Source organism: Moschus berezovskii, chromosome 8 (assembly GCF_049115385.1).
Source record: "Moschus berezovskii isolate FMDL1 chromosome 8, NW_MosBer_1.0, whole genome shotgun sequence".
Taxonomy (NCBI): domain Eukaryota; kingdom Metazoa; phylum Chordata; class Mammalia; order Artiodactyla; family Moschidae; genus Moschus; species Moschus berezovskii.
In genome coordinates, this window is record NC_142467.1 from 26912121 (window position 1) to 26933379 (window position 21259).

The 21259-nt window shown below is 38.0% G+C and overlaps 1 protein-coding gene across 2 annotated transcripts in view; it reads left to right on the forward strand.

Moving 5' to 3' along the window:
• EDIL3 (EGF like and discoidin domains 3) overlaps window positions 1-21259 on the forward strand; it is a 512079-nt gene that overhangs the window by 365476 nt on the left and 125344 nt on the right. For both annotated transcript variants that reach the window (XM_055430480.2, XM_055430481.2), the window contains one exon: window positions 2941-3125. In XM_055430480.2, the coding sequence (XP_055286455.1) occupies window positions 2941-3125 (185 nt within the window). The remainder of the gene's footprint in view (window positions 1-2940; window positions 3126-21259) is intronic.

Sequence of the window (21259 nt, forward strand, 5' to 3'; positions counted from 1 at the left end):
AGATATGCAGATGACACAACCCTTATGGCAGAAAGTGAAGAGGAACTAAAGAGTCTCTTGATGAAAGTGAAAGAGGAGAGTGAAAAAGTTGGCTTAAAACTCAACATTCAGAAAACCAAGATCATGCCATCTGGTCCCATCACTTCATGGGAAATAGATGGGGAAACAGTGGAAACAGTGAGAGACTTCATTTTCTTGGGCTCCAAAATCACTGCAGATGGTGACTGCAGCCATGAAATTAAAAGACACTTGCTCCTTGGAAGAAAAGCTATGACCAACCTAGATAGCATTTTATAAAGTAGAAACATTACTTTGCTGACAAAGGTCTGTCTAGTCAAAGCTATGATTTTTCCAGTAGTCATCAATGGATGTGAGAGTTGGACCATAAACAAAGCTGAGCACCAAAGAATTGATGCTTTTGACCTGTGCTGTTGGAGAAGATTCTTGAGATTCTTGTTTTCTGCAAGGAGATCCAACCAGTGAATCCTAAAGGAAATCAATCCTGAATATTCATGGATGGACTGATGCTGAAGCTGAAGCTCCAATACTTTGACCACCTGATGCAAAGAGCTGACTCTTTGGAACAGACCCTGATGCTGGGAAAGATTGAAGGCAAGAGGAAAAGGGGATGACAGAGGATGAGATGGTTGGATGTCAATACCGACTCAATGTATGTGAGTTTGAGCAAGCTCTGGGAGTTGGCAATGGACAGGGAGGCCTGGTGTCCTACAGTCCATGGGGTCACAAATGTTGGACATGTCTGAGCGACTGAACTTATTTTTTTTTAATTTATTTTATTAGAGGCAAATTACCTTACATTAATATATTGGTTGGTTTTGCCATACATTGACACGAATCCGCCCCGGGTGTACATGTGCTCCCCCTCTTGAATCCCCCTCCCACCTCCCTCCTCCCCACATCCTCCCTCCAGGTCATCCCCGTGCACCAGCCCCAAGCATCCTGTATCATGCATCGAACCTGGACTGGTGATTCATTTCACATATGATAATATACATGCTACAATGCCGTTCTCCCCAATCATCCCACCTTCACCCTCTCCCACAGAGTCCCAAAGACTGTTCTATATACCTATGTCTCTTTTGCAGTCTCGTATACAGGGTTAAGGTTACCATCTTTCTAAATTCCATATATATGCGTTAGTATACTATATTGATGTTTTTCTTTCTGGCTTACTTCACTCTGTAGAATAGTCTCCAGTTTCATCCACCTCATTAAAACTGATTCAAATGCATTCTTTCTGATGGCTGAAAAATACTCCATTGTGTATATGTACCAAAGCTTTCTTATCCATTCATCTGCAGATGGACATCTAGGTTGCTTCCATGTCCTGGCAGCCTAATTCCAGAAAAATAAGTGACCCAATCAAAAAATGGGCCAAAGAACTAAACAGACATTTCTCCAAAGAAGACATAAAGATGGATAACAAACACATGAAAAAATGCTCAACATCCCTCATAATCAGAGAAATGCAAATCAAAACCACAATGAGATACCATTTCACACCAGTCAGAATGGCTGCTATCCAAAAGTCTACATGCAATAAATGCTGGAGAGGGTGTGGAGAGAAGGGAACCCTCTTACACTGTTGGTGGGAATGCAAACTAGTACAGCCACTATGGAGAACAGTGTGGAGATTCCTCAAAAAACTGGAAATAGAACTGCCATATGATCCAGCAATCGCACTCCTGGACATACACACCGAGGAAACCAGAGTTGAAAGAGACACATGTACTCCAATGTTCATTGAACTGAACTTATTATTATCAACCATTTTATAGATGATAAGACTGAGTCACAAACCGGTTTAATAATAGGTACAAGGTGACACATCTAGTAAGTCAAGCGCCAGTAGAGTGTGAAGAGATGGCATTGATCAGAGAAGTCTCCTATTTTATCTTGGTTTTCTTGATGATCACACTACCTTGTGTGTTCTTTGGCCAAAATGTAAAATTTTACAAATGAAGACTTGACTCAACTGCTGTCTAATGTAATCATAGAATCACACTGCATTTTACAAGGTTCATGAATGTAATTTTGTCACAGTTGCAACTCAAGATTACAGAATTCTGTGTATATGTACACAACCATGGACTAGGTTTTTCAAAGACAAACAAACCCAAATTTCGTACCATGTCACACCTGAAAATATATGTGGCAGATTTGAGAGTCTTCAAAAAATATCCACGACTAAAAGTTGAGTATGATTGAAACACAGAAATTTATGAAAAGGCTGTCCAGTGATGGTTTTTGCTAGAATTAGCTCATTTCTTCTGTTACCTATTAAATTTTGTACTAGCACAATGCAGGGCACATGGTCAACACTGAATAAATAATAGCTTCTTACCTTCCAGAAGAAGCCATATTGGTATTATAAGAGTCACTGATAATGATTAACAGGTTTATTGGAAAATAAAAACTGTCCAGTTTAGAATATACCATTGGAGCAGTTTGTGAAAATGACATCGTCCTGGGAGAATTTTCATTTGCAGTGTTACAGAAACAGATAAAAGAAAACCAAATATATTTTCTGAGAAAATGTTCCAATTTTAAGGACAAAATGAAACTGTTGCAAACCAGGGACCCGTCATGAGGCTCTCAGTAATGAGATAGGAGAGAGCATTTCAACATTGTTTTCATTTTGCAAAATCATATATCAGAGAAAAGTAGTTTGAATTGTCTGTCTTGTTTTCAATTTTTCCAAAATATATTCAGACAAAATAGTTTGAACTGGCTATCTTGTTTTTCGATTTTGTTTCAGATTTATTTCTGATTATAGCCTTTTTTTGAATTTAGATGCTCTCTCTTTGGGAGAGTGAATAGCATTATGCTTAATCTTCTCTTGCCTATCTAAAATGAATGCTGCAGACTTTCAGGGTGATAAATTATTTTTCTCATGGCGCCCTTCTCATTTTCTTCCAGGCTGTTCTGAGCCTCTGGGGATGAAATCAGGACATATACAAGACTATCAGATCACTGCCTCCAGCATCTTCAGAACTCTCAATATGGACATGTTCACTTGGGAACCAAGGAAAGCCCGGCTGGACAAGCAGGGCAAAGTGAATGCCTGGACCTCCGGCCACAATGACCAATCACAGTGGCTACAGGTAATATTTTCTAAAAATGTCTCACAACCCACTGTCATTCTTCCTTATAAGATTTCCTGTTGGTTAGGTGACTGTTGGAGTCATTACCTTCATGCTAATTTAAATGTGTCTTCCTGTTTGACTTAAGTAAATGGGTAAAACAAAAATTCCTTATGAATCTGTTTTCATGTGTTGTTTTTACTCTGATGTTGATTTATAGATGCTATTGTCAGATTGAGGCAGCAGAGTGAACCAAATCACACTATGTATATGTCAATTCAATTGATTATGTGATCATTTGCATTTTAACTCTCATCTCTTCTAATGCTCTGTGTCAATGTTGGTTTGAAAGCATCACAGCAGAAATCCAAACCACCTTGAAATCGTGCCACTGACCCGCAGATTGTTCCCATAGAATCATGACTCATGGCTTATTAGCCCCTTACCTGTGGTTGCTAAGCAATGGAGTGATTTGATTACATTCTCATGAGAGTGCTTGCTTATAGAAGGAAAGCATAGACATTGCAGAGGGTGTTTATCATTTGCAAATGAGGTAAGGTTACAGTCCGTGCTTTTTAAAACAACCTTCCTGAAATGCACTTATTTGTGGAGTACTTTTAAGTAGGCACAAATTTGTTAATGTCTTCTGTGGCAAAGAAAAGTAAGACAGCTTAATTCCATCATGAGCTCATTTTATTTGAAAAAGATGAGTTCTCCTCTTACTGATTTTTATGATGCATTTATGAGTTTCAAAGTTGTGGTAATTCATTGTATTTCTGGAAATAGCGAAAACAATTATAATCGCAAATCTCACCCCTCATCAAACCAAATTTGCACATATGAAATTGTTCTTACCAAGTCACCTGAAATTTCTAATAGTCTCTTCTTTCTTGACCTTACTTTTCCCTATTCTTACATTTTCACTATTCTTATTTTTTTTCCTGTACACTCTGTCTGGATCTTTATTGATCTGAAGCTTTATTAAGGTCTTGCATTATCATATACTACACATAATTATGTATGTCTTCTTTTACTATTCTTTGAGCTTTTTGAAGGTAGGTTTTATATACATACATAACAGAGTAAATATTTATCATCCCACAACCTAGTCTTATGTCCTTGTGTAAAAGTAACAGTACTACTAAATGAAATAATTCACTTGATAAATGTCTGTGATGCACCTGTGATGCATCACATAGCATGATAAATAGTGATGGTACAGAAGCAAGCAGCACAGTTTGTATTCCTAAGCCATCGCCTGTTTCATAAACCATTGTTCTTATTTGGTTTGGATGACACCACAGTTTGTTTATCTTCATCCTTTCAGCTGATACTTCCCACTGTCCTTCTCCAGGCACCCTTCCAGGTTGTTATTTTCCTAACACCCTCACTCTCACCAGCTGCATACACTCACCTTAACTAATTTAGCAAGAACTGGTTATTTCAACTACTGGAATGGCTTCAACTGCTTTAACATTCTATTACTGATCATTCCCACTGCCACTTCCAAGATCTAGGCTACTGCCCTCTTTCACCTGGGTTTTTGCAGAAGCCTCCTAAACAGCCTTCTGGCTTCTGGTCTTACTCTCTAAAAACCTATTTCCAAGACTGCCATCTGTGTGAATTTTTTCTGAAGTGTAGATGTGATTCTTTTACTCCTTTTTTAAATCCTTCAGTTGTTCCCTATCAGCCACAGAATAAAGGGCAGCTTCCTTAAGATAGCCTAAAAATCTGTTTGTGATTTGGCCTCAATTCATCTCTCACCACCCTTCTAAATTTGCTTCAGTTTCTCAAACTAAACAACACTCTCTCTCTCTTCCCCATCCTTTATAAATATCCTCTTCCTGGAGAAAAAGAATGGGAAGGGCATCTCTGCCCACAGTATCTCAGCCTTCTGTTGGTTAAAACTTCAACTGTAGTTTCGATGCGCTTTTCTCTGGGAAGGCTTTGCTGCCAGCTCCATCCCATACCACATCTGGCTTAAATTGTCTCCTGGATATGCTGTGTCCTCTGTAATTCTGTCACGGTCCATTATCACAATCCACTGGAAATCGTGTTTTCGTGCTGCATTACTGGCTCAGGGCAGATGGAACCACATTGGTCTTTTTTCTACTTTCTCAACCTGTTGTCCACTACCTAACTAAATAACCTGTCACAACATCTGACACATGGTAGGCACTCAGTAAATACTGTTTTTGTCTTGTTAAAGTATAATTGATTTATAATATTGTGATGGTTTCTTGTGTACAGCACAGTGATTCAATCTTACATATATATATATATATATGTAAGATACATATGTAAGATATATATATATTCATTTTTAGATTCTTTTCCCTTATAGGTTATTATAAAATATTGAGTATAGTTCCCTGTGCCATACAGTAGGTCCTTGTGGGTCATCTTTTTTATATATAGCAGTGTGTATATATTAATTTCAACCTCCTAATTTATCCTTTCCCCATCCCCTTTCCCTTTTGGTAACCATAGGTTTGTATTCTATGTCTGTGGGTCTATGTAAGTGATAGCATATGATATTTGTCCTTCTCTGCCTGGCTTACTTCACTTAGTATGATAATCTCGAGGTCCATCCATGTTGCTGCAAATGGCATCACTTCATTATTTTTTACGGCTGAATATTTTCCATTCTATATATATGCAACATCTTTATCCATTCATCTGTAGCTGGATATTTAGGTGTTTCAATGTCTTGGCTATTTTAAATGTTAATAGTGCTGCAGTGAACACTGGGGTGCATGTATCTTTTTGAATTGTAGTTTTCCCCAGACAGATGCCCAGGAGTAGGATCACAGGATCATATCATAACTCTGTGTTTAGTTTCTTAAGGAACCTCTGTATTGTTTTCCACTGTGGCTTTATCACTTTACATTCTCACGATAAGTACTGTTGAATGAAAGAATGAATTAATCCATCAAAGTATTATTTAAGTTACTGATTTGTACTTAAAATGCATATAATTTGATCCCCAGTTTGAGACCAACTGCTAATATCCTCAGAATTTGAGTAATATCTGAAAAGTAAATATAAAAGATCATAATAAAAGTCTAACCTTTTTAATGAAGGAACTGGATAGCTTTTGTTAACTTTTCAAGTTCTTAATTAGAAGAGACCAGGAGAATTTCCTTTCCATTTGTTAGACTTGAATGGTGAAGTTAAACTTGTTCTTTGTCACTATATGATACTTTTAAAATTGAAAACATACCAGTCATATCTCAGATTCACTGGGTATGGCTAATGTTTGTGAATCATAATGCCATGTGAAATGAAATAAAATATTTTACACCCCATAAGTAATTCAAAAAGGCTGGTAGACTCTAGAAATACCCACATAATGGTATTACCAATGGAAAGTTTCTTTAGAAAGATAAAACAAGTATTTTTACGTACATGAATCAGGGTGTAATGTTCAGTGCAAACCTTCATCCATCACTTTTTTTAGGATGACTTTTCATCTGTCTTCTTAAAGTCACTTGCATGCTGAAATTGATTCATTCTGTTGGTGACAAATTTTGTGTCAATTCAAGGACCAATTCTTTCAGTATGTCTATTCTTTTGTTGTGTCAAAACATATTCAGAATCTCCAAGGCAAGGGAAATTGACATCTTTACTTATTTTTTTTCTTTTTTGACATCATGCAAGAAAATGCTCCAGAACTGTCACTGTTTTTAGTGCTTTCTCCTCAAGAGAGTAGAATCTGTTCAACTGTACATTGTTATACTTGTATCTCTGTTGAAAATAAGATTAATATTTTCATAGATAATGTATAGGATGATTTTTTAAAATTTTTGATGTACAGTCCATTTTGATCCTTATTTGGGACTTCTGATTTTATAAATTTTAGCTGTAATCTTAACTAAGATGCATTGCTTTAGAGAAATAGCTCTTCAGAAGAGAAACTATGATGGTAATTTAAATTCTCTTCATTATTGATCTCCTGCTAATTGTTTTATTTATTATTTTATATGTCAACTATACATGTAACCCTCTAATAATGAGAGTTTTATTTAAGTTTTATAGTTTTAACCAAAACTTAATCACATATTCAGAGAAGGCAGTGGCAACCCACTCCAGTACTCTTGCGTGGAAAATCCCATGGACAGAGGAGCCTGGTAGGCTGTAGTCCACGGGGTCACTAAGAGTCGGACAGACTGAGCAACTTCACTTTCGCTTTTCACTTTCATGCATTGGAGAAGGAAATGGCAACCCACTCCAGTGTTCTTGCCTGGAGAACCCCAGGGACGGGGGAGCCTGGTGGGCTGCCGTCTGTCTATGGGATCGCACAGAGTCGGACACGACTGAAGCGACTTAGCAGCAGCAGCAATCATATATTATCTGGAAATACAATTGAAAAAGAATCCTCAAAAACCCTTTATGCCCAATTGTGATATATTTTAAGGAATACTTATGCATTCTTTTAATAAATTCTTATGTATTCAAATATCACTTTAATATTTATTCTTATTATTACTCTAATGTTGCTTCTAGTCTCTTCTCTAAAGTCAGAATCTCACAAATTCCACAACCAAATGTTTTTGTGGGATTTATTTGGAGTAATCTTACCTAATTGATTTGCTTCCTTGAGCTACTGTTAATATTGTAATCATCATAATATTTCTGTATGAACATGGTTCAGTTCAGTTCAGTCGCTCAGTCGTGTCCGACTCTCCACGACCCCATGAATCACAGCACGCCAGACCTCCCTGTCCATCACCAACTCCCGGAGTTCACTCAAACTCATGTCCACAGAGTTGGTGATGCCATCTAGCCATCTCATTCTCTGTCGTCCCCTTCTCCTCCCGCCCCCAACCTTTCCCAGCATCAGAGTCTTTTCCAGTGAGTCAACTCGTCACATGAGGTGGCCAAAGTATTGGAGTTTCAGCTTTAGCATCAGTCCTTCCAATGAACACCCAAGATTGATCTCCTTTAGAATGGACTGGTTGGATCTCCTTGCAGTCCAAGGGACTCTCAAGAGTCTTCTCCAACACCACAGTTCAAAAGCATCAAGTCTTCTGCGATCAGCTTTCTTCACAGTCCAACTCGCACATCCATACATGACCACGGGTAAAAATGTGTTAAATCCGCAGGCAGTCCTAAGTGAGAGGCATTTCTCAGACCTCTGAAAAACTATTTTCCCATCTCTTGATATGTTTGATGGTCTCTTAAGCTTTAAGCAGGAAATTCTATCAGTGTGTTTTCCAGAAGCCTACAGAGGTTAAATTGTAAGTTCTGATTTTAAAAAGTCTTACTACACCTAAGTTGAAAGGTCATAATACAATCATTCCTGACTTGGAGTTGAACATTCTTAACACATGCTTACACTAGATTTTAAACCCTGTTTTCAGATAAAATGACATTTTAAACAAATTGAATTTACAGAGATCTTTTAGAATCAAACCAGGCCCGTCAGTCCATGGAATTCTCCAGGCAAGAATACTAGGGTGGGTAGCCCTTCCCTTCTCCAGGGGATCTTCCCAACCCAAAGTCTCTTGTGTTACAGGCAGATTCTTTATCATCTGAGCCACCAGGGAAGCCCATAAGATAAAGTGACATTTTAAGCAAATTGAATTTACAGAGATCTTTTAGAATCAAGCTATTATCTCCTGTGTTATTTTCTAAGCAAAAACCCAGAAATTTTGTTGGGTTTTAATATCAATTAAATAAGACAAATAACAGAAAAGAGGACGCACATAGTGAGTACTCAGCAACTAGTTCCCTTCTTTCTCTTTCTGGTTTCTTTTGAAAAAACAGGAGAACATCATCTGACACCAATTATAACCAAGCAAAAAGATATGCAAATGTATTTTTGCTTCTTCCAAAAGGACATTTCCAATAAAACTATGAAATGGAAATATCATTAGTTCAGTTACAGACTGAGCAATGTTGATAAATTATATACATTTGCATTGGCAAGCAAAAAATGTAAATATTTTTACCTAGGCAGCATCAGCTGTTTTTCAGATTCTTTACCTGAGAGTAGTAATAATATTATTACTAATTTAAAAAGAACATGATGTCATTTAGCAATGTTCTGTACTGAAATCATGCCCTTTTTAGAATGGCTACATGCTTTTAAAGTTCATTTTCAGGATGTTTGCAAAAGATCGAATAAATTCCCTTTTGTTTATGCTCAGATTATACAAAGTGATTAAAATTCAGCATGAGGTTAAGATGTTTAGTGCCATTCTATCAGGAGTAGGTGTATTATTGTTGATAGTCTTAAAAATCGTGAAGAAATATTTTGCTGTAGTAGATGCATCTAAACAAAGAACACTATGAATTAACTAGCATTGATTAAAAACTTCTTTTGAATAAGACATTGTAAATTTTCTGTGTATATACTCGCCCTATTTATTGGTGGTGACCAAAGAAAATGGATAACTCACCATCTGTAATTGAATCTATTAAAAAATTTTCAGATTTCATAAAGAGTAGCATAATATAAATGACTAATAGGAAGAAAAATGTCACAGTGTCACTTAAGAAATGACCTTTTGTTCTGTTTCGTGAGACATTTGCTAATTTAAGGTAGTTTGCATATTATTTCAACCAAATTAGTAGAATTAATAGAGTTGTTAGACTGCATACTTTAATGCTGACCTTTGTCAAAATTGCAGCTAACCCTACACAGCTTCATTTCAATACTAATTTCAGGGAAATGTGTAAGAAAGCAATTGAATTTAGGTTTTCAAATTAAATAAGCCTTATTTAATTTAGTCCATTTCATATTTTTAAAAGGGAGTATTGTAGCCATAAAATTTATTAACTTTTTTCAAGCCATTAACTTCCCTTGCCTTCTGGACAATTCATGTAGAGAAGAGCTAAAGGAAAGATTTTTGAAGATCAAGGGGCCTCTAGGCCACTGGAAAACATTAGGCAAGAAGAAGGAATATTCTGATTTCTAATTCACTCTTTCAATATTTCATATATAGGAAACAGTAAGCCTACATGAAGGGTTCAGTTATAAAGCAGATCTAAAAGAAATCGAATAATGAAACGATTTATGTAGGATTATACAACATCTTCTGTTTTTCATAAATGGTACTGTATTTTGGAGTGCATGAAATCAATCGAAGGAGGGCTATACTCGGCCTGGACTATAAATTCACCTTTGAATTTGTTTATAATTTTATAATATCAAAGGAAATCTCCACAATCCAATTAGGAAAGAAATTCTTTTTTTTAAAGATTTATTCATTTATTTTTGGCTGCGCTAGGCCCTTGTTGCTGCACGTAGACTTTCTCTGGCTGTGGTGGGTGGGGGCTGCATCCACTTGCGGTGCATGGTCTTCTGACTGCAGTGGCTTCTCCTGTTGCAGAGCACCGGCTCTAAGGTGTGTGGACTTCAGTAGTAGTGATGCAAGGGCTCAGTAGTTGTGGCCTCTGGGCTCTCGAGCACAGGGTCAATAGTTGTGGTGCACGGGCTTAGTTGTCCCTTAGTTAGGACATGGGATCTTCCTGGACCCGGGATCAATCCCATGTCCCCTGCATTGGCAGGCAGATTCTTAACCACTGGACCACCAGGGAAGTCCAGGGGAAGCAGGGGTGAACCACTTTTGATGAGCAAAACACAGTTGAGTTGGGTATTTATACAGAAAATACTTGTATGGCAAAAGAAAGTGCTATCAACATCAGTGTATTTGTGCTGAGTGCATAATTTGAATGCCAAAACCTGATTTCGAAGGCTGACAAATCACATCAACACTATGGGATCAGCTTTTGTTCTTTTCCTAAACTGTAGATATTACAAAAAAGATAATCTCTCAGGCAGCCTTTCCTTTAAAAAAAAAAAGAAAACTCTTACATCACTAAGATTCTGGTATCGAAATGATAATTGGCCAAATCCAAAGTAGTCAGAAAATTACCAAGCCTCCCAGATAATTTCTGGTGAAGTTAATAAAGAGACATCATATAATTAGTGTTACAGTATAGCCATAATCTTTTAAAAGGTAACTTTGTATTATTCGTATTGTGTGCATGCATGCTAAGTCGCTTCAGTTGTGTGACTCTGCGATGCTATGGACCATAGCCTTCCAGGCTCCTCTGTCCGTGGGATTTTCCAGGCAAGAATACCGGAAAGGGTTGCCATACCCTCTTCCAGGGGATCTTTTTGACCCAAGGATTGAACCTGAATCTCTTCAGTCTCCTGCATTGGCAGGTGGGTTCTTTATCACTAGCATCACCTGGGAAGCCCTGGTATGCATATTATATCTACTTAATGCTCCAGATATTGCCCCTACATTTCCATCCATTCTCATTTGGAGTAATTTCTTTGTGTTATATCTCTCTTTAAACTGCTTGAAAGAAAAGAATTCCCTAAGACAAGGCAATGAGACATATCAAGCCATTATGAAGTACTAATGTATTAGCATTTACATATAGCACATCATAAAAAATACACAAAGCAATAGTTTGGTTGATGGAAGAAGAAGTAGATGAGATTGAGGGCAGGGTGCAGTTTTGGAAAGCAAGCCTTGATTGTACCTAAAGATTGTATGTCGGCTTTGTGGTTCAGAGGTTATTCTAAATGGCTTCATAATTTTTTTTTAATTCAAATAAATATTTTTGAGATACCTGTTATAACAGGTGCAAAGAACTGAAAGAAATATTCGGCATTGTGTCTGCCTGAAGGTATGATAACTGAAGCCTTATTGTCATGGATTCAACATTCCAAAAGCGATAAACAGAAATGTAGGAAGTTGGATGCGTCTGCTTAGGAGCCATATTTGAAACCACTGCAAAACTAAACAGCGGGATTTAAAAGAATTGTATGTGCACAGCAGGCCCATCCATGTTTTTATGATAATGAGAACTGAATGACTTCTGATTCCTTTGTGTGCAAATGAATTTTAATTTGTGGCTATTAGCTTTCTTTATAGTAGCAAAATATAGTTACAAGAATAGTAATCATTTTCCTCTAAAAATATGAATTGAAAATATGCCAATGAGTAAAATTTAGAACTTGGGAATACTGTTTCAAGTAAGATGAGCATTTGTAAAGGCTTTCAGATAAAATAGGAATCAACTTTAATCGGCGATCTCATTTTGTCTTTAGAGCAACCTTCTCAGTGACTAAGCTATTACTGTTTTATAAGGCTACAGAGAGTCTGAGAGACTTGCTAAAGATTGAGCAGCCAGTCAGCAGTACAAGGGGAACTCAATACAGCAGGAAGCTCATGCAGTGATTTTTACTACACTCTTTGGTAAACCATTTAAGTGAGTGTGGAGACTTCTATTTTCAGGGAATGTTTGTTGGTTTAGGAAACTCTTCCAGGGTCCAGTGCCGACCAGTGAAGCTCTGGCTATGCCTTTCTTGAAGGAGAGCTTCTGGTACCTCTGTGGGTCCAGCTTGCTTTCTGCATTTGTGATTTGGCACTATAAAAATAGTATACCCCTTATGGTGTTACTTACTAAACATTGAACCCACACATTAAATATCTAGAAATTTTCTTTTTTTCTTCTAAGATGAAGCAGATAGGAAATCTGCAAATTCTAGCTTTTTCTTCCTACAATTCGGTGGTGAATTGTTTGTGCACACGCCACATCTTAGACAAGTTTCTCTGCCCAACACTCTTGATTGTAGTTAAGGCCACCTGGTCTGATTACTTTGGTTTATCCTAGAGATCTTTGTTATTTTTCTTCAAAGTCAGTGGTGCTATGATGAATTGGTTATTCAGTTTTCATTTACATTCATGAGTAAGGTGTCTTTCATTTGTGAAGTATTTATTTGCTAGCTATTGTCAACATAAAATAAATTTATTTATGGAAAATATTACATTCATTTTCTCTTTCACTACTAACTTAGCATTTCAATGAGGAAAACATGCCCTAGTGAAGTGACTTTTAAGTTTCTAGTGTCTCTGTTTAATGCTGCTATTTTAGTTCTTTGGCACAGTATGTCTCCTGGAAACTGTAGGTCCACCTAGCCATGCCCATTTTTGTGTTAGCCCTTGGTTAGAATATTCCCTCATATCCTTTAGGATGTGCCTGACATATCTGCCAACCAATTAATTAGCTTCCAGTTAATCACTTTCTGGAGCTACTGTATATTTCAGAGGAAAATAGACGTCAATTTCCTTGGCCATTATCAAGCCAACCAGAATTTTGACTTCTTAACTCATCACATAGGCTCTTCGCCCAGGTCTGTCAAGTTATCCAGTGCTACTCCCTCCGTTTGGCCTGCCTGCTCCCCTCTGTGAAACCTTCTCGTGCCCTCTTCTCATCTGAGCTTTCCTGGGTTCTTGTGACTTGGTTTATCTCCTCTTAGGTCTTGCATTCCAGCTGCAGTCTGCCCTCTGAAGGCTAATTGCCTATTTATCATCAGCTCATTCTCATCTTTGTGGAGTTTCAGCCCTGCCCTGGCTCTCACTGGGCCATCTTGCTGTCCTAGCTGACTTCAGTCTTAGCTCTCTTAGCTTCTGGTCCTGGCACTCAAAATTTCTATTTCTCCAGATACTTCTTTTCTTCAAATAGTTCCTGTACCAGAATCCAGTCTCTCAGCTACAGACCTGGAGTTTCTAAAAGGTCCTCTCTTTCTCAGTCTGATTATGAACTGATGAAATCAGGATAATGTATATCACTCTTTTATTTTTAAAATCTGTATACTTTAAAACAGATTCCTTTTCTCAGTTTTGAGAATGTTTATTTTTAAGCTAACATTTTCACTCTCTTCTTTCACCCTCATCAGAAGGCTCCTTAGTACCTCTTCATTTTCAGCCACAGAGTGGTATCATCTGCATATATAAATTTGTTAATATTTCTCCCGGAAATCTTGATTCCAAATTGTGATTCATCCAGCCTGACGTTTCCCATGATGTACTCTGCATGTAAGTTAAATAAGCAGGCTGACAATATACAGCCTTGACATACTCCTTTCCCAAATTGGAACCAGTCAGTTGTTCCATGCCCAGTTCTAACTTTTGCTTCTTGACCTACATACAGGTTTCTCAAGAGGCAGGTAAGGTGTTGTGGTATTCCCACCTCTTTAAGAATCTTCCACAGTTTGTTGTGATCCACACAGTCAAAGACTTTCTCATAATCAGTGAAGCAGATGTTTTTCTGGAACTCCCTTGCTTTCTCTACGATCCAACTAATATTGACAATTTGATCTCTAGTTTCTCTGCCTTTTCTAAATTCAGCTTGTACATCTAGAAGTTCTCAGTTCACATACTGCTGAAGCCTGGCTTGAAGAATTTTGAGCATAACCTTACTAGCAGGTTCAGTTCAGTTCGGTAACTCAGTAGTGTCCGACTCTTTGTGACCCCATGAATCGCAGCACGCCAGGCCTCCCTGTCCATCACCAACTCCCGGAGTTTACCCAAACTCATGTCCATTGAGTCGGTGATGCCATCCAGCCATCTCATCCTCTGTCGTCCCCTTCTCCTCCTGCCCCCAGTCCCTCCCAGCATCAGGGTCTTTTCCAGTGAGTCAGCTGTTTACATGAGGTGGCCAAAGTATTGGAGTTTCAGCTTCAGCATCAGTCCTTCCAATGATCACCCAGGACTGATCTCCTTTAGGATGGACTGGTTGGATCTCCTTGCAGTCCAAGGGACTCTCAAGAGTCTTCTCCAACACCACAGTTCAAAAGGATCAATTCTTCGGCACTCAGCTTTCTTCACCATCCAACTCTCACATCCATACATGGAAATAAAAATTTCTCATTTGTTGAAAAGTGCATTTGGTAATTATCTTTAAATCTCTGTTTGCCTCTTACTTAAGATGACAGAAGATTTTCATTGGAACCTATCTTTAAATAAGTAAACGATAAAATTGTTCCTCCTGCAAATGTTCATACCCTTTGGTTTTGCCTTCTCTGTGTTCATAGTATGAAGTTTTCTCTCTTTACTCCAATGGGAGAGACTTTTGTAACCGACCTACATTAAATTTTAACATAGTATTCTTATTAGAATAGTCACTGTTTTACAGTAAAATCAGGCCCTAAACATACATAATAGAATGTTTAGCATTCACCTCTGTTGAGCAACACGAACTCAGAACTGTGAAAGCATTGTTATTTTATAAATAAGTTCCTTGGAGATTTTCGTCACTTTAGAATTCAGACCACAGTCTCTTTGAATATGATTTCCACTGTCCCATATATTTTCTCTTCTACATGCTCAGTGGTATTTGATAGAGAAAGCTAATAGCAGATAAAAAGCATTTCGTCCAAAATTATCCAATATAAGAAGAAATTAAGGGAATTCACTTATAGTCATTAATTAGTACTTGTTTATATGATATCTATAATTTTTTAATTAAAAATAAGAATTTGTAAATTGCATTCAAAATGGTATTAATTATCATTGTGAAATTGTGTGATTGTTGCTACCATTTTATGTGTAACTTAGTTAACAAACCAAATATGATTAAAAGGGCTTAAGGTAAATGAATGAAAGCAAGGATAATTGAGTAACTGTTTTTCCAGTTAAACTCTGAGTTACCTTTCTCCCTTCTCCCAATGTCCTGCCACCTATTTGAGGCCCAGCCTTTGTTTCTTTCATGAGAAGCACTGTGGATTTTTTATCCCCAAAACTAGCTCTGGGATTTGATGGCCGTTCATGAATAGCACAGCACCCATCTGTTCTGTTAGGCATATGCCTGATGATGTGGGAGGAGTCGTACATACAAGAGAATGGATCTAAGAGTACTTCAAATATAATACTCTCTCTCTCTATATATATATATATATATATGAGTGTGTGTGTATGTATGTATGTATGTATACAGTTGCCTCAAAGCTCTCTCTCTATATATATATATGAGTGTGTGTGTATGTATGTATGTATGTATACAGTTGCCTCAAAGCACCATAATGGAAAATAGGGGACATTCTAAAAATAAAGCAGCTTTAAAGTCCTCGGTGGGAAAAAGCATATCACCAGCTGCTTGTATCTTCTTGCATGTTAGTGTCAAAGTCATTTTCTCAAAATGTGGTTTAGAGACCTCCTGCATCAGAATCAACTGGCATTAGTTAGCTGAAAATGTGGATTCCCAAATGCCATCCCCAAAGGCTCTGATGTTTTTCAGTCTAGAATGAGCATAGAAATGTATATTTTAGGATATATATCAAGGGATTCTTGCACTTAGTGTAACAGGAGAGAAATGGAATTAGTAATTTATGGCCTGACTGGATAAACATATTTGTTTAGAGTCTACCATTTGAATGGACGTTGCTTAGATATGTTATTATTTTAGTATGCATCTAATTGCAGTTTAGGAACAGAGTATCAGATACTTCTAATTAAGAAAATGTCATGATACCAGAATTCAGACTTCAAAAATTCAGCCTTGTATTCTCTGACTTTTGTTAAATGAATGAATCGAACAACAAATCTTTAAAGTCCTGAGAGGGAAAAAGCATACCACCAGCTGCTTTTATATTCTTGCATTGGTGTCACAGTCATTTCTCCTAACTCTATAGGAAATAAAAAGCAGAGACATTACTTTGCCAACAAAGGTCCATCTAGTCAAAGCTGTGGTTTTTTCAGTAGTTATGTATGGATGTGAGAGTTGGACTGTAAAGAAAGCTGAGCTCCAAAGAATGGATGCTTTTGAACTGTGATGTTGGCGAAGACTCTTGAGAGTCCCTTGGACTACAAGAAGATCCAATCAGTCCATCCTAAAGGAAATCAGTTCTGAATATTCATTGGAAGGACTGATGCTGAAGCTGAAACTTCAATACTTTGCCCACCTGATGCAAAGAACTGACTCATTGGAAAAGATCCTGATGGCTGGGAAAGATTGAAGACAGGAGGAGAAGGGGATGACAGAGGATGAGATGGTTGGATGACATCACCTACTCAATGGACGTGAGTCTGAGCAAGTTCTGAGAGTTGATGGTGTACAAGAAGCCTGGTGTGCTATAGTCCATGGGGTCACAAGGAGTTGGACATGACTGAGCAACTGAACTGAACTGATAGGAAATAAGTTGTATCAAACATGCTCACATAGAACCAGATCTAAAATCTGAGAAAAAGATTGGTATCGATTTCTGTATCTCTAGTATCTTCTGGCTATGAAGGTTAGGTAAGTCATTAGATCTGAAGGTAGGTAGGTAAGTAGGTGATAGGTAGGTAGGTTGATGGATAGAAAGCCAGAAAGAAAGCAAGAAAAAAAAAAAAGAATAAAGGTCTAGTCTGTGGAATTATGGATTTATGGAGTTACTATGGTGATATCACAGATTTTTGTTAATTGATCCTTTGGTATGTGTAGTGAGATATCAGATATTCCTAACAGTGACCGTGAAACATTATCAATTTCTGAAGCAACATCTGAAGACAGTAAAATATATTCGGTGAAGATGGAGTTTTAAGTTTACTGTTTTGTCTCATCAGTTCAGTTCAGTTCAGTTCAGTCGCTCAGTCGTGTCTGACTCTCCGCGACCCCATGAATCACAGCACACCAGGCCTCCCTGTCCATCACCAACTCCCGGAGTTCACTCAGACTCATGTCCATCGAGTGGGTGATGCCATCCATCCATCTCATTCTCTGTCGTCCCCGTCTCCTCCCGCCCCCAATCCCTCCCAGCATCAGAGTCTTTTCCAGTGAGTCAACTCTTTGCATGAGGTGGCCAAAGTATTGGAGAAGAGGCCTTATTTTAAAAAAGTGCTTGTTGAAAGTCTGTTGAACAATATTTTCAAAACCTGTCAATAATGTGTCACTTATAGAGTTAATTTTAAATTAATTGGTGTATTTTATAAGAAAATGTACTTTGTAATGTTCAGATGGTAACCTCTATAGCAGAACTATCTGGGTTCATACTGTGCCACTAACTAGTTATGTAACTATGGACAAGTGACTCTACCTGTTATTGTCTCACTAGTTTATTTTCTAAACTAGTAACAATAGTGTCTTACAGGGCTGTTAAGGAATAAGTTAATTAGCAAATTTAAAATAGCACTTTAAAAATATTTGGTTACTTCATTAATCAGAATGGATCAGTTACCAGTGAAACTATATATAGCATTTTGTTTAAGGTTGTCCAATTAAGAAAAACTCTAGAATGCTTACTTAAGGATATGTAATGAATAATCATTTAATATAAAGATGTCCCAAAATCGCAAAGGCCATATTTACACACACACACTGAGAGAGACCCAGTGTTGTTAATCTGAACTTAAAATTTAACTGGACATCCTATATTTTGTTAAATTCAACAGCCATATTTTCAGTCTGCCTTTGCCTTCTTTCCCCTAGAATCTCTACTCTCTGATTGAACTAAATTGCTAGATTGATATAGTGATGATTTAGTCAATAGATAATGTTTTAAATTAATTGCTCATCTATAATTGTTTGGCATTGTGCCTATATACCAGATGAATAGATATTAGAAATCCAATAGTTTATTAAACCCAAGAAAAATATGCTTAAATTGACTTCTACTTCAAAATTATTAATCCATATTTTGTTATGGACAAAAGAAGCTATTCTTTTTTCTGACTCTTCTACTTTATTGGATTTTGGGGGATAAGAAGAACCCTTAGAAATCCACGCACAGAACAAAGCAATAAATGCTGGAAGTCAGCCTCTTTCAATATATAAGGACTCAGTATAATAATTTTCATCTTGGAAATGGGTGTAAGTTGCTAGCAATGCCCCTGAGTGACTAACTCTTGATGACATTTAGGATATTGTGTCTACAGTTTGTAGAAATTACCACTAGATGGTGTCTAAAATACTCAAAAATTTTTTGCTCAGTGAGTTCATATTATAAAAAGACACTGTCCTTAGAACCTGACTCTTGATCCCCTGAATGAGGAGATGATATCCCTCCACATTTCCAGCATCAAGTTGTTCATTTGAGAAATTTAGTAAATGCCCATTCCACTTCCAGATGTTCAAGCAGGTTTTAGAAAAGGCAGAGGCACCAGAGATCAAATTGCCAACATCCGCTGGATCATGGAGAAAGCAAGAGAGTTCCAGAAAAACATCTATTTCTGCTTCACTGACTATGCCAAAGCCTTTGACTGTGTGGATCACAATAAACTGTGGAACATTCTGAAAGAGATGGGAATCCCAGACCACCTGACCTGCCTCTTGAGAAACCTGTATGCAGGTCAGGAAACAACAGTTAGAACTGGACATGGAACAACAGACTGGTTCCAAATAGGAAAAGGAGTACGTCAAGGCTGTATATTGTCACCCTGTTTATTTAACTTATATGCCGAGTACATCATGAGGAACGCTGGGCTGGAAGAAGCACAAGCTATAATCAAGATTGCCGGGAGAAATATCAATAACCTCAGATATGCAGATGACACCACCCTTATGGCAGAAAGTGAAGAGGAACTCAAAGCCTCTTGATGAAAGTGAAAGAGGAGAGTGAAAAGGTCAGCTTGAAGCTCAACATTCAGAAAATGAAAATCACGGCATCTGGTCCCATCACTTCATGGGAACTAGATGGGGAAACAGTGGAAACAGTGTCAGACTTTATTTTTTTGGGCTCAAAAATCACTGCAGATGCTGATTGCAGCCAGGAAATTAAAAGACGCTTACTCCTTGGAAGGAAAGTTATGACCAACCTAGATAGCATATTAAAAAGCAGAGACATTACTTTGCCAACAAACGTCCATCTAGTCAAGGCAATGGTTTTTCCCGTGGTCATGTATGGATGTGAGAGTTGGACTGTGAAGAAAGCTGATCGCCGAAGACTTGATGCTTTTGAACTGTGGTGCTGGAGAAGACTCTTGAGAGTCCCTTGGACTGCAAGGAGATCCAACCAGTCCATTCTAAAGGAGATCAATCCTGGGTGTTCATTGGAAGGACTGATGCTAAAGCTGAAACTCCAATACTTTGGCCACCTCATGCGACGAGTTCTCTCACTGGAAAAGAGTCTGATGCTGGGAGGGATTGGGTGGGAGGAGATGGGGACGACAGAGAATGAGATGGCCGGATAGCATCACCGACTCGATGGACATGAGTCTGTGTGAACTCCGGCAGTTGGTGATGGACAGGGAGGCCTGGCGTGCTGTGATTCATGGGGTCGCAAAGAGTCAGACACGACTGAGCGACTGAACTGAACTGAACTGAACAGGCTTGTTGGAAGCCTGAGTTAGCTGAGTATGAAATATATATATAGGTCTAATTGGATTACAGAGTTACTATTCTCATGGATTTTGGGCAATTCTTTCATTTGGATAACACAACAGATGTTTCTAACAATGACCATGAGATACTAGCAATACAAAACACAATTCAAGTGCTTGGAACAGGCACAGTGTGTGTTCTCCTCCCTGCCTCTGCTTCAGCATTAAAGCAGAAACTCTAGAGGTTAGCAGTAGTAGAACCAACTTTGATCCCAAGTCCTGTGGCTGTATTATACAAGACAAATTAAGGAAGAAATGCAGGGTACTTTGTGTCTCTAGCTTTCATTCAGATTATTTCATGTTTTTCAAAATTTGCCTAGACTCCTGAGTTTTCCCACAATAGTTCTACTTAACTATCTGGAAAAATGCCGTAAATCTCCTCTCCCTCACCCACTTTGTGAGATTAGCCATTGTTTTATCAACCTATCTTTCCTTCCAGAAAGTCTCTTCCTTTAAGGGGTAATCCCAGGCTAACCTAGCATGTGTAATAGGAGCTGCCAATATAGTCATGCATTCACTCATCACAGCTGAATTCTTCGGTTAAGAGGTCAGAACTTTTTGATAAAAAGGGAAGCACCTTACTGGAATTGTGGCAGAGAAGGTAGAGACAGAGTAGGAGACATTTCTTTAACCTGCATTTGTAGAGCAAGCACACCATAACGTAGGACAAAATGATTATTAAGAGGGTCTTTCAGGAGAAACTGAAAACTCTCAGCCACATTGGAGTCACCAATTCCTTGGAGTCACCATTCTACCCTCGGGTGTGAAACTGAGAGACAGGCTAGATACAGACTGTCCCTAAACTGGCACACATGGAGAACCAATCGAAGAGCAGTTCTCTAAGTGGAGAAGAAAATCCCAACATGCTTTTCTCTTTCTTGAGCTCACCATTCATTTAAAGGGACACTTTTTCCTATCTGCCAAACCACACTAACAAATGAGAGGATGGCCAGTATTTAAGAAAAATTCATGTTGAAAGGTCTTAAGTAGGAAAGTCTGTCTACTGGATTATCTTGGCATCATTTTTGTTTGTTGGCTTTGGAGGTCTATGGG